The sequence below is a fragment of the Sinohyriopsis cumingii genome, chromosome 4 (genome assembly GCF_028554795.1).
Source record: "Sinohyriopsis cumingii isolate HCF-2022 chromosome 4, ASM2855479v2, whole genome shotgun sequence".
In the NCBI taxonomy this organism is placed as follows: Eukaryota; Metazoa; Mollusca; class Bivalvia; order Unionida; family Unionidae; genus Sinohyriopsis; species Sinohyriopsis cumingii.
The window spans coordinates 26,569,991-26,584,467 of record NC_142964.1 but is presented as its reverse complement, the minus strand read 5'-3'; the positions used below and the strand labels follow the sequence as shown (position 1 = coordinate 26,584,467).

General features: G+C 34.3%; 1 protein-coding gene across 2 annotated transcripts in view; it reads right to left on the bottom strand.

Moving 5' to 3' along the window:
* Positions 1-14,202, bottom strand: part of LOC149800845 (dual specificity mitogen-activated protein kinase kinase 1-like) — an 89,543-nt gene extending 75,341 nt beyond the window's left edge. For both annotated transcript variants that reach the window (XM_089954859.1, XM_089954858.1), the window contains exon 1: positions 13,929-14,202. In XM_089954859.1, the coding sequence (XP_089810985.1) occupies positions 13,929-14,011 (83 nt within the window). In that variant the 5' untranslated portion in view covers positions 14,012-14,202. The remainder of the gene's footprint in view (positions 1-13,928) is intronic.
* Between the last annotated feature and the right edge of the window lie 275 nt (positions 14,203-14,477).

Sequence of the window (14,477 nt, the reverse complement as noted above, 5' to 3'; positions counted from 1 at the left end):
AACAAGTTTCATAAATATAATACTAAATCAATACCCAAATGAGATCCTTTTAATCACATAGTTTTATTTCAGCAGGAATTATTTATATAGAAAAAAGAATGAATAATTTCATTCATTCTGACAGACGCTGTACCTTTCATTTATTGTGCATAAAAAAAAACAGTCACAAACAAAGTTGAAATAGTAAAAGTATATTATACATTTTTGATAACTATAAATAAAAAAATAAGTGTCCATCCAAATAAACAGAACATTTTACAAAAGACAAAACACAAAATGTCCAAAATGTGTTATGTCACATTGTTTGACATGGTGCTCAGTACTGGTATGAGTTGGCCAGCACAACACAGTGACAGTGTTTACGTTGAAATTCCACAACTAAACCTTACATTGCTGTGATACTTTTGTTAAAAGAAGATTACTGGATGCAGAAATACACATATTTACTGTAATGTATTTGTGACCACATATTTACAGTATTTGATTTAGATTGTACAGAAGACATAAACGAATCTCTGAGTGGGACTGTAGATTTTCCATCATATTCCATGAAAAATGATGGAAAACGATGGAAAATTTCTAGCATGGAAAATGCTGGAGTATTTGGACTAATATTCCAGCCTCTGTCCAGGGTAGGCTGGAAAACACTGAACAATTCTAGCATGGAAAATGCTGGAAAATTCTAGCATGGAAAATGCTGGAGTATTTGGACTAATATTCCAGGCTATGTCCAGGGTGGTCTGGAAAACTGGAAAATTCTAGCATGGACAACACAATGTACAGTATGTCACAGACTTGTTATCATGCAATTATCATCACATATTTACCATGTAAATATCCTGTGGTTGGATAAAGTTCTGTCAGTTGGGGAGACCAGTTTATATCTACATTCTTCTGTGAACAAAGGTGAGTTTTATCTACTTCAGTAAGTTCAGGTTTAAACCAAGCTTGTATATGGGGGGGATTCCATGCTACAGACATACTGCCCATCAATCCCCACCCCATCCTCGCTATCATCTAAGCAATACCTGTAGTTCTACTTGTTGTTATTGTTCTTGTCTTGGGGTTTTTACCATTATTTTTCCAATTCCCTTTTGTGAGTCGATTCAAAAACTGGCTGCAAAAAATGTTCAATCAAAACAATAAATTCCAGAAGGTGGGATTAAAAAAGTTTTCTCATGATTGCAGCCAAACAGTAAAGAGAATACTGCAAAATAATTTCATGGGCTTATCTGGACCAATCAGAATCACATAAAGTGATTATGTTTACATGTATAATATCAAAAATATGAAACTGCAAACACTTTGGGCAAAGTGTACCGACTATGTGATAAAGTATGGTATCCACAACAAACTTAAGTTCTACCAAATCTGCATCTTATTAACACTACTGTATGATTCGGATCGCTTGAGTATGCAAGTATAATCTTGCCAAGCTCTTGTCCTTCCATATCACAAGCCTCCACAGGATACTTTACATCCTTTGGTCAAGAAACATTTCCAACCATGACCTGCTTGTGCAATGCCACCAAGAAACCATGGTAACTGTCATCATGATAAGAGGCTGGAAATGAATCAGGCCTGTGATGAGAAAGGAGGCAGAAGCCATTTTAAGGACAGCTCTACATTGAACACCTGAGGGATAACGGAAGTGTGGAAGGCCTATGACAACACAGCATTGTACTATTAAGGCTGGAAATGAATCAGGCCTGTGATGAGAAAGGAGGCAGAAGCCATTTTAAGGACAGTTCTACATTGAACACCCGAGGGACAACGGAAGTGTGGAAGGTCTATGACAACATAGCGTTGTACTATTAAGGCTGAGATGAAGACCACAGCTAGGACACACGTGAGAAAATGGCCAAAGACAGACAGAAGTGAAAGAGCTTCGTTTCTGCTTTACCAGCCAATGGGGTGGGTCGGTGGGTAAGTAAATAAGTTCAATAAATAAGCAAGCTAGGAAGTAAGTAAACAAATATGTTTCCTATTGCACTATGTGTGTCTGTGCATGTGATTTGGATTTTTAACGTAGCTTTAACAATTTTGCCATCAAATAACTGTGATGCCTGCAACGTCTGCAGTTTTTAGTAATGTGTAGCACTGGGGCATCATGCAGAATAGCATGTAGCATCATATCTCACTCAGTCACATTATCCTAACAGCTGGTGGCAAACCCGAACAGAGCATCCAGTCTTGTGTTGGGCTGAAGAATTAATCAGATCCAATTATGATTCAATGAAAATAAGTAACTGCCACCATTGCTGTGATAGCAGTTATTCAAATCGAGTGAAATAGAAGGTACGCTTTTCTACAAACCATGTTGTTTATTGTTCACCACTGCACATCTGTTTCATGAGCAAACAAGTGAATTAAGCCAAATATTCTGATTGCTACTTTGGTAAGGCCTGATTTAGTAAAAATTGTCATATTCACAGATGGGGTTGATGACTGAAATTTTTTCTTAACGAAAAAATGGTGGGGTCAGAGGCTAAACCAATATGGTTGGTAGGATAACCTGAACCATATTGTTTTGGCCTAATGTAACAGTCGGTGTAATAAAGATATAATGTTGTTGTTGTTGTAGGGTTTAACGCCATTTTTCAGCACATGATAGGCTATACATGGTGGCCAGTATTAATGGTGGAGGAAAAACCCAGGAAAACCCTGGAAAGAACCACCAACCCACGAGAAGCTACTGTCAAGCTTTCTCACATACCCACATTGGCAGAATCCGAGACTTGAACCCAAGCAGAGAGAGGTGAGATGGCAGTGATCCATAACAGAAAGCGCTTTAGACCACTCGGGGCCCCAAGATATAATCATAATGTAAAACTATGTAAGAAAGCAATAATGTAAAAATGTGTCTAAGAAGATACTGTAAAAGAGTGCTGAAGACAAAGTCTTTCCTCTGAATAAAGATGGATTTTCAAACAATACCTCTTCGATTGCCTGCAACTTTTGAGTCACGTTGTAAAATAAACACCAGTATCTGCATATTATGAATATTCATATAAATCAGTCTTTGTGGTCAATTCATATAAATCAATGTTTGTGGTCAATTCATATAAATCAGTGTTTGTGGTCAATTCATATAAATCAGTGTGTGTGGTCAATTCATATAAATCAATGTTTGTGGTCAATTCATATAAATCAGTATGTGGTCAATTCATATAAATCAGTGTTTGTGGTCAATTCATATAAATCAATGTTTGTGGTCAATTCATATAAATGTTTGTGGTCAATTCATATCAATCAATGTTTGTGGTCAATTCATATAAATCAATGTATGTGGTCAATTCATATAAATCAATGTTTGTGGTCAATTCATATAAATCAGTGTTTGTGGTCAATTCATATAAATCAATGTTTGTGGTCAATTCATATCAATCAGTGTTTGTGAACTTCATATAAATCAATGTTTGTGGTCAATTCATATAAATCAATGTTTGTGGTCAATTCATATAAATCAGTGTTTGTGGTCAATTCATATAAATCAGTGTTTGTGGTCAATTCATATAAATCAATGTTTGTGGTCAATTCATATAAATCAGAGTTTGTGGTCAATTCATATAAATCAATGTTTGTGGTCAATTCATGCAAATCAATGTTTGTGGTCAATTCATATAAATCAATGTTTGTGGTCAATTCATATAAATCAATGTTTGTGGTCAATTCATATAAATCAGTGTTTGTGGTCAATTCACATAAATCAATGTTTGTGGTCAATTCATATAAATCAGTATATGTGGTCAATTCATATAAATCAATGTTTGTGGTCAATTCATATAAATCAGTGTGTGTGGTCAATTCATATAAATCAATGTTTGTGGTCAATTCATATAAATCAGTGTATGTGGTCAATTCATATAAATCAATGTTTGTGGTCAATTCATATAAATCAGTGTTTGTGGTCAAGTCATATAAATCAATGTTTGTGGTCAATTCATATAAATCAATGTTTGTGGTCAATTCATATAAATCAGTGCTTGTGGTCAATTCATATAAATCAGTGTTTGTGGTCAATTCATATAAATCAATGTTTGTGGTCAATTCATGCAAATCAATGTTTGTGGTCAATTCATATAAATCAATGTTTGTGGTCAATTCATATAAATCAGTGTGTGTGGTCAATTCATATAAATCAGTGTGTGTGGTCAATTCATATAAATCAGTGTGTGTGGTCCATTCATATAAATCAGTGTCTGTGGTCAATTCATATAAATCAATGTTTGTGGTCAATTCATATAAATCAATGTTTGTGGTCAATTCATATAAATCAATGTTTGTGGTCAATTCATATAAATAAGTGTTTGTGGTCAATTCATATAAATCAATGTTTGTGGTCAATTCATATAAATCAGTATGTGGTCAATTCATATAAATCAGTGTTTGTGGTCAATTCATATAAATCAATGTTTGTGGTCAATTCATGCAAATCAATGTTTGTGGTCAATTCATATAAATCAATGGTTGTGGTCAATTCATATAAATCAGTGTGTGTGGTCAATTCATATAAATCAATGTTTGTGGTCAATTCATATAAATCAATGTTTGTGGTCAATTCATATAAATCAATGTTTGTGGTCAATTCATGCAAATCAATGTTTGTGGTCAATTCATATAAATCAATGTTTGTGGTCAATTCATATAAATCAGTGTGTGTGGTCAATTCATATAAATCAGTGTGTGTGGTCCATTCATATAAATCAGTGTTTGTGGTCAATTCATATAAATCAATGTTTGTGGTCAATTCATATAAATCAGTGTTTGTGGTCAATTCATATAAATCAATGTTTGTGGTCAATTCATATAAATCAGTGTTTGTGGTCAATTCATATAAATCAATGTTTGTGGTCAATTCATATAAATCAATGTTTGTGGTCAATTCATATAAATCAATGTTTGTGGCCAATTCATATAAATCAGTGTTTGTGGTCAATTCATATAAATCAATGTTTGTGGTCAATTCATATAAATCAATGTTTGTGGTCAATTCATATAAATCAATGTTTGTGGTCAATTCATATAAATCAATGTATGTGGTCAATTCATATAAATCAATGTTTGTGGTCAATTCATATAAATCAGTGTTTGTGGTCAATTCATATAAATCAATGTTTGTGGTCAATTCATATAAATCAGTGTTTGTGAACTTCATATAAATCAATGTTTGTGGTCAATTCATATAAATCAGTGTTTGTGGTCAATTCATATAAATCAGTGTGTGTGGTCAATTCATATAAATCAATGTTTGTGGTCAATTCATATAAATCAGTATGTGGTCAATTCATATAAATCAGTGTTTGTGGTCAATTCATATAAATCAATGTTTGTGGTCAATTCATATAAATCAATGTTTGTGGTCAATTCATATAAATCAGTGTGTGTGGTCAATTCATATAAATCAGTGTTTGTGGTCAATTCATATAAATCAGTGTTTGTGGTCAATTCATATAAATCAATGTTTGTGGTCAATTCATATAAATCAGTGTGTGTGGTCAATTCATATAAATCAGTGTGTGTGGTCCATTCATATAAATCAGTGTTTGTAGTCAATTCATATAAATCAGTGTTTGTGGTCAATTCATATAAATCAATGTTTGTGGTCAATTCATATAAATCAATGTTTGTGGTCAATTCATATAAATCAGTGTTTGTGGTCAATTCATATAAATCAATGTTTGTGGTCAATTCATGCAAATCAATGTTTGTGGTCAATTCATATAAATCAATGGTTGTGGTCAATTCATATAAATCAGTGTTTGTGGTCAATTCATATAAATCAGTGTTTGTGGTCAATTCATATAAATCAGTGTTTGTGGTCAATTCATATAAATCAATGTTTGTGGTCAATTCATATAAATCAGAGTTTGTGGTCAATTCATATAAATCAATGTTTGTGGTCAATTCATGCAAATCAATGTTTGTGGTCAATTCATATAAATCAATGTTTGTGGTCAATTCATATAAATCAATGTTTGTGGTCAATTCATATAAATCAGTGTTTGTGGTCAATTCACATAAATCAATGTTTGTGGTCAATTCATATAAATCAGTATATGTGGTCAATTCATATAAATCAATGTTTGTGGTCAATTCATATAAATCAGTGTGTGTGGTCAATTCATATAAATCAATGTTTGTGGTCAATTCATATAAATCAGTGTATGTGGTCAATTCATATAAATCAATGTTTGTGGTCAATTCATATAAATCAGTGTTTGTGGTCAAGTCATATAAATCAATGTTTGTGGTCAATTCATATAAATCAATGTTTGTGGTCAATTCATATAAATCAGTGCTTGTGGTCAATTCATATAAATCAGTGTTTGTGGTCAATTCATATAAATCAGTGTTTGTGGTCAATTCATATAAATCAGTGTTTGTGGTCTTGCTGTTGCAGATTACTACAGTAGTCATTGTTTTCACTGATAGCATGTTACACTCTACATTTTGTAGAAGAAACAAAAATAAAACAGGTCCAATATCGCAAGTAAAAACAAATTAAAACTTAAACTGACATCCACCATCCCAAGTAAAATCAAATTAAAACTTAACCATATGTCCAATATCTCAAGAAAAAGCCAATTAAAATTTAACCACATATCCAACACATCAAGGACAAGCATGCTTTGCTTGATGTGTAATCATAATAACAATCCATATTCCCTATACTGTGAAGCAAATTTATTAATTTAAAAATTTAGAAACAAAATTTATCTATTTAACATGCACTCCATTTATTTGTAAAATTCCGATAGTAAAAACCAGTAAAAGAGATATCAACTCGTGTAAATAGGTAGTTGAAATGCATACATCTTATTCAAGATAGTAACCACTACCAAGTATATTTAGAAAGAGCATTCATTTCCCTGGACAGAGTGACATAACCAATTTAGGAGAATGTACATGTATTGCCATGCTAGAGTACCAATAGGTTTATCCTGAACCAAACAAGAGAGAGACTGAAGGTAGGTGTGGTTAATGTGGGTTAAACACCATTTTTCAGCACAAGATACATGGAAGTTCTTATATCTGGTGGAGGTAGAAGATTGCAATGTAGGAAAGCTGGCAAGAAATTCAATGTAATTAATGTATAATTTGGTTTCTTCAGCTGGCCAATGGCCACAGATATGTTGATATCAGTCTGCTGAAAGGACTCACCACTATCTTTGGGTGTATCTGTCTAAATAACAAAATCAACAGTTATTGGTCTAAGCTTTCTAACATTGCATGTTTTATTACCAGATCAATGTTTATAATGGCTCTGCCATATTTTAACAGACAGGTTTATATGTGCCTTATTGTATCAGACAGGTTTATATGTGCCTCAGTGTATGTGACAGGTTTATGTGCCTTACTGTATCAGACAGGCTTATATCTGCCTTATTGTATCAGATGGGTTTATGTGTGCCTTAATGTATCAGTGTATCAAACAGGTTTGTATGTGCCTTACTGTATCAGACAGGTTTATATGTTTTACTGTATCAGACAGGTTTATATGTGCTTTACTGTAACAGACAGGTTTATATGTGCTTTACTGTAACAGACAGGTTTATATATGCTTATTGTATCAGATAGGTCTATATTCAAATTTCTGGTATTAAGACTAAGAACTTTATATCTTCCCTCTAAAGCTTGTTCAAAAGTATCATCTAGTAAACAAAACAAAAGATGCTATCTTGCAACAGGGAATGTTTTGATGGAGATCTGATCGGCATTGTACCTATATCCAACTGTTATATCTATAAGGATAGGCATAAACTGACTGAATTAGAGAGAAATGCAAAGAGTAAAATGCTCGAGACAGAATCAAGTGTACCCTCTTGTACTTAACCATAAAATTCAGATAAAACTTTTTCCTGCATAAAATTTGTATTTCTTTGCATACAATGGAGAATATGTTGAAACTGATGATGTTATGTTGCATGAACTATAAATATGGTGGTTTCAAACTTTGCTAATGTAACTTTGTGCACTTGATGTCCCAAGGCCAAACAGGCAGATTTAAAAAGTATTATACAAATAAACAAAACATAATACAGAAAATTTGTTGAAAATGTTGATATATTGGAATATTACACAGCTGTCAACCCCAGAGTACAAAAAAAAAAAAACTAGACTGCTTCTGACAAAATAACTGAATTCCAGGAACAAATACTGATTTTTAAAACATTAATGTATATGTAACTACACCTCTCCCTCGATAACTCACACACAACAGGGTCCACAAACATAGACCACACTATAAATGGGCTGTTTATTGACTGAATCCTCATTTTACAATCATGTTGATAATAATTTTTAATAATGCGCTTTTTCTAATGAATTTGTTCATTACATTGTTTAAATAACATTTATTTTCAAAATGGCCAACATATGAAAGATCGTTCCAATTGGTTTCAACAACCATCACGTATATGTTAAAAAAATCTGTGTATTACATCACTGCTCTTTGTTTCCTTGATGAGTCTGGTTCCCGTAGTGGTGTTTAATATTATCCTGCCATATCGGGAGTCCACAGAGCAGGGAACCAGATTAACTGTTGATACACCACCAAACAAGATTACTTTTCTTCAAAAACATGCAACAATTATTTCATGAGACAATCGTCTACGTCAAAACTCAATTCTTGTATTGTTCAAATAGTACAATATTGATGTTGTGATTTCACTGGAAGTAATAATGAAACTTCTTATCATCTTTAAGGATATCTCTAAGTGCCAGTTCAGGAATTCTCTCAAACTCACTTGCCTACAGTGGTCTGTATCTATGAAATCACGCTCTATATTTTGCGCCTAACATTGATGCAGTCAAGTAAACAAATCTCCCCAGTGCCTAATATTGATGCAATCAAGTAAACCAATCACCCCAGGGGCTAATATTGATGTAGTTAAGTATAAAAAAAGTCCCCAGTGCCTATTATTGATGTAGTCAAGTAAACCAATCACCCTAGGGCCTAATATTGATGCAGTCAAGTACATTAATCTCACCAATGTCTAATATTTTATGTAGTCAAATCAACCAATGTTCCAAAAGCCTAATATTGATGCAGTCAAATAAACCAAAGTCACCAGGGCCTAATACTGATTCAGTCAAGAAAAGCTATGTTCCCAGTGCCTAATATTGACTCAGTCAGCAGAGCAATTTTCCCAGTGCCTAATACTGACGCAGTCAAGTAAACCAATCTCCCGGGTGCCAAATATTGATTCAGTCAAGTAAACCAATGTTCCAAAAGCCTAATATTGATGCAGTCAAATAAACCAAAGTCACCAGGGCCTAATACTGATTCAGTCAAGAAAAACAATGTTCCCAGTGTCTAATATTGACTCAGTCAGCAAAGCAATGTTCCCAGTGCCTAATACTGACGCAGTTAAGTAAACCAATCTTCCCAAGTGCCTAATACTGATGCAGTCAAGTAAACCAATGTTCCCAGTACCTAATATTGATGCAGTCAAGTAAACCAAAGTCCCCAGTGCCTAATACTGACGCAGTCAAGTAAACTAATCTCCAGTGCCAAATATTGATGCAGTCAAGTAAACCAATGTTCCCAGTACCTAATATTGATGCAGTCAAGTAAACCAAAGTCCCCAGTGCCTAATACTGATGCAGTCAAGTAAACCAATGTTCCCAGTACCTAATATTGATGCAGTCAAGTAAACCAAAGTCCCCAGTGCCTAATATTGATGCAGTCAAGTAAACCAAAGTCCCCAGTGCCTAATATTGATGCAGTCAAGTAAACTAATCTCCCCAGTGCTACATATTGTTGCAGTCAAGTAAACCAACGTTTCAAGTGCCTAATAATGATGCAGTCAAGAAAACCAGTAAATGAGCTGATATGACCCATGTAGCTTGTAATATCTTTATTGCACATGTATTTGTTCAGTGTTGCACATAATTTTCTGCACTGCATCTTTAAACAGAATATGTTAAAAACTTGTTGTTGTAGTTGTTGTAGGGTTTATCGGCATTTTTCTACACAAGATAGACTATACATGGCAGCCAGTATTAATGGTGGAGGAAGAACCCTGGAAATCCCCGGAAAGAACCACTGGCCCTCGAGAAGCTACTGGCAAGCTTTCTCACATACCCACATTAGCCGAATCCGAGACTCGAACCCACGCAGACTGACGTGAGATGGCAGTGATCCATAACGGAGAACGCTTTAGACCACTCGGCCACTCAGGGCCCCTTGTTAAAAACTTTTTTAAGAGTGCAGCATTATTAGCATAAAAACAAGATACATGGATGGATGGACAGATGGACAGAAGGTAGAACAACACCAATGATCCAATGTTTGACAAATTTTAACTTTTTTTCTTTATTGGTCTGAATGGATTTAAATTAAGCTTAAACTAGAAAATAGCATCCGTCACAACCCGAATTTAACTTCAAAGTTTAAAACTTGCCAGCTTCTAGTGGGTCAGTGGTTCTTCCCCAATTTTCCCTACGTTCTTCCTCCTCCAGTCACACTGGTCATCATGTATAGCCTATCGTGAGCTATAAAATGGCATCAAACACCATAACAACAACAACTATCATAGTTACATACTTTGAATCATTTATTTCTCCCTAAATTTTTCTCTTTCTTTTTTCTAAAATGTAGGGTTGGCTGAAGAAAAAAAACAGGGTCAGTCAGATAACCATAACCACTCATACCTTTTTGTTTGGCCTTATGTGAATGGTAACCAACTCCAAATAAAATCTGTCTATATCTGTGTTTTTCAACATCTGATATGTACTTTAAAAATGTATTTACATTCCCGATTTCATCATTAATTTTATAGAAATCTACAAAATTAATATTACACAAGTCCACTTTATTACACAAATCAGAGATTCACAAATCCACTTTATTACACAAGTCAGGGATTCACAAATCCACTTTATTACACAAGTCAGGGATTCACAAATCCACTTGCTCAACTCCAGGGACCAGCTCAATTTTGGCAAGCTCTAGTTTTACAACGCAGTTGCCAGTAGGCAAGTTAAAAAAATTGAGAGATGGATATCAGATACAACAATTTTTATTTAATATCAGTAATCTGGATAAAATGCTGGCTCTGTGCTATTTGACTGACAAGGCGCAATGTTCAGTTCTAAAACTTTATGTTCCATAAGTTTTGTTGGCTGCAATCTTGCCTCTGTAAATCAGCACTTTTATTAAGCATTATATAAATAACATAACTGGCCAGTTTCTTTCATCTATCTTATGTCATCTCCAACCTGTAGTCAATGTCAAGGTCAGTCTCGCTTTTTCAGAAGCAGAGGTAATAATGTTGATATCAGCTATTTAAGGAAACTTTTATAAATGAAGAATAAGTATACATTTTAACTTATCATTTACACTGTAATCATAATAGTTTTACATATCTGGGACTTGGCAACTTTCAGATCCTAATTTAGACTGGTAGTTTGTCAGATTGCCAACTACAAAAATATGAAAAAAGGTTCTTTTAATACATGTCACTATACTATGGTAAGAAGGTGTTAATTGTTAAAAATATAACTTTTGAGATTTCACTAACAGGTGTATTTCAAAATAAAATGTACTCATCTCTAACAATTAATGATTTCAATCAAAACATGACTGATGATATATGTTACACCCATAAGCAAGCTGAAGTTATGATCTGTTGATTATATGATAATTACAGGAGATGATACATGCTTACTGCTTTGCAAACAGTTTAACATAACAAAAATAGGTGTTCTCAAATTATTTTGAAAAGTCATATTGTCTAATATTTTAATGCATGTCGCCAATTTTCTTGGTGACTAAATGATAATTATTAAGTAAATGGACAAAGAAGTATTCACAAATCCTTAAGCTGCAAGTACCACCATGTTGGCAAATTCTGTGCATCAGGTAATTCTGCACAACAATATGTAATTCTGTAAACATTGAATGATGTGCTCTTTTGGGTCAAAAATCCAAATTGTATCAAGAAAGAATGACTGTACTTTAATTAAAGTTATATTCATAAAATGTACACAAATATCCCACTTTTCGACTCGAAAAGCATATGAAAATATGAATTCTAAACATCAACATAAAGACCCACTCCATGCCCTTTTTAAACCTGCAACCCAGAAAATCCTATTTACTATGTATCTTTTAGAATCATACAGATAAATACACTATATAAAAGATGGAAATGTATACCTTACAAAATTCTGCATCTTAATCCAAGTTTCCAATTTTGCAAGTTGTCACACATGTACAACATCATCGGCTACCCATTGTGTCAACTTGCTGCTAAAACGGCATTCTCAAGAAATTCCCCGGCATAGTCTGTTTCTAAATTCTTTAGTTGTTGTTATTGTTGTGGGGTTTAATGCCATTTTTCAGCACACGATAGGCTATACATGGTGGCCAGTATTAATGGTGGCGGAAGAACCCGGGAAAACCCCAGAAACAACCACCGACCCATGAGAAGCTACTGGCAAGCTTTCTCATACCCACAATGGCTGAATCCAAGACTCGAACCCACGCAGACAGAGGTGAGATGTCAGTGATCCATAATGGAGAGCGGTTTAGACCAATAGGCCACTCAGGTCCCAAAATTCTTTAGTAATTCTTCCCCATAAACAAGATGTTGTAAACACATTACATCCTATTCATTGTTTCTCTTCCACATAATAGTTTTTTCTTTTTTAAAATGTTGAACTTTACTATTTTTGTACAAGATCGATCAAGTTTGCTTAATATCTCTTGCCATTTATTGGCACTGTTATGTTGAATTTTGTAAAACTAGCTATAAACCTGACATAAATACTCGATTGAACTGCTGACAGAAACAGTCCAAAGTAATGCATTTCATTCTATAGTCAGATGGATAAACATTACATCTTTTCAAAGCTGTGCACAGAACAGGCTGACAGTCTGATAAATCAACCCCACAAATCTGTGTTGATACTGACGGACGATGTTGTGGGTCTGATGTCACCTGTTCATTAAATTATGCAATTTAGCTGCATGCAAATCATTCTGGAACATAGACTTTGGACACATACCAGTAATTGGTTTCAGCCATATCAAGCACAAAATTCAAAATGGCCAAAGGACAGATGGTTGTGTTATTCCAGGTGGATTTGCAAGTCATCAAACATATGATTTGCTCAGGAAATATAATCTACATGTCATCAAAAGAACCCTTCAGCCAATGGTAGCTGCACAGACTCGAGAAATACCGGTAAGCGTATAAAATATACATCGACGTGTGCAGCCAACTTTGGCTGCAGATATACTGAAGCTTTTAATGAATAGGTGATATCATCCCCTCACCCGAAAATCAATATCATCATGGGTGAAGGGCTGACTTATCAGCCTAAGGCCAACATACCGCGAGTCATGAATACACGAGGGTGGCATCCCGTTTGTCCAAAATTAATACTATTCTGAACAGAATATTCTGGTGACAATTGCCACTTTTAAAATGGTAAGTAATGCAGTATTTTATTTTCGTCAATCAGTCGAATTCGGTAAGCATTTTGCTTCAGTATTGGAGACGGAAACCTTAGGTGCGCAGAAATGCCCAACAGCATTGTATAAATAATTTCAAACAGTCCATCTCTCATTATTTTATTTTGAAACCCAATGATTTCAAAATCCGTTTCCACCTATCCTGTTTCCTTTCTATATACATGTGCTTATCTGATTTCGCTCTTCTAATTATATCTGCATTCTAACTAGAATCAAAAGAAAACAAAAAGTTTTAAAAACCATGACTCGATTACTTTACAATATTATTTATTACGTTTATAAAATGAATTTCCGCCTGCACGATGGTCTACACTGCTGAGGTATGCAAGTCATCTCAGGAATGCGAAAAATGTAGGACAGCTTGCATGCTCTTATCGTGACTTGTTGTGTGCTGAAAAAATAAGGACATGACAGCGATCAAAACAACATAAACAGGACTTACTCTGAGCCTTCGTGTCCGTCTGCCCCTGGCACTACCCCGCTCGGCAGCGTCAGATTCAGCTTGTTTTTCTTCATTGGGTTCATTTACCAGGCGCTGCTCAATAGTTACACATGCGGACAACGTGTTGCGTAGGAGTTAGTGGTTCCGTGCAAAGAATTTGTCAACGATTGTGAATCACCCTGGTGTTTTATTCACACTATTTACTTTCTATGCCAATTTTCCCCACACATCCCATAATAGTAGGAAATTACGAACGAGCACCTGCTCTTACATATTCATGAGAAGAAACAACAATAAATTGTAATAAACTGACACCATAAATATGGCAAATTGAAGACAATAGTTCATTAAAAGAACCAACATAACAAGAACCATAACAAGATAACGACCATGATAATAGAAATACTAATTCTAGTGAAATTGTTATTATTATTATTATCATTATTATTATTATTATTATTAGTAGTAGTAGTAGTAGTATTATGTCACCAAAGGTACTGTGCGGATAGTGACAAATCCTCAAAATAAAGATTATCATACTTGATTCAA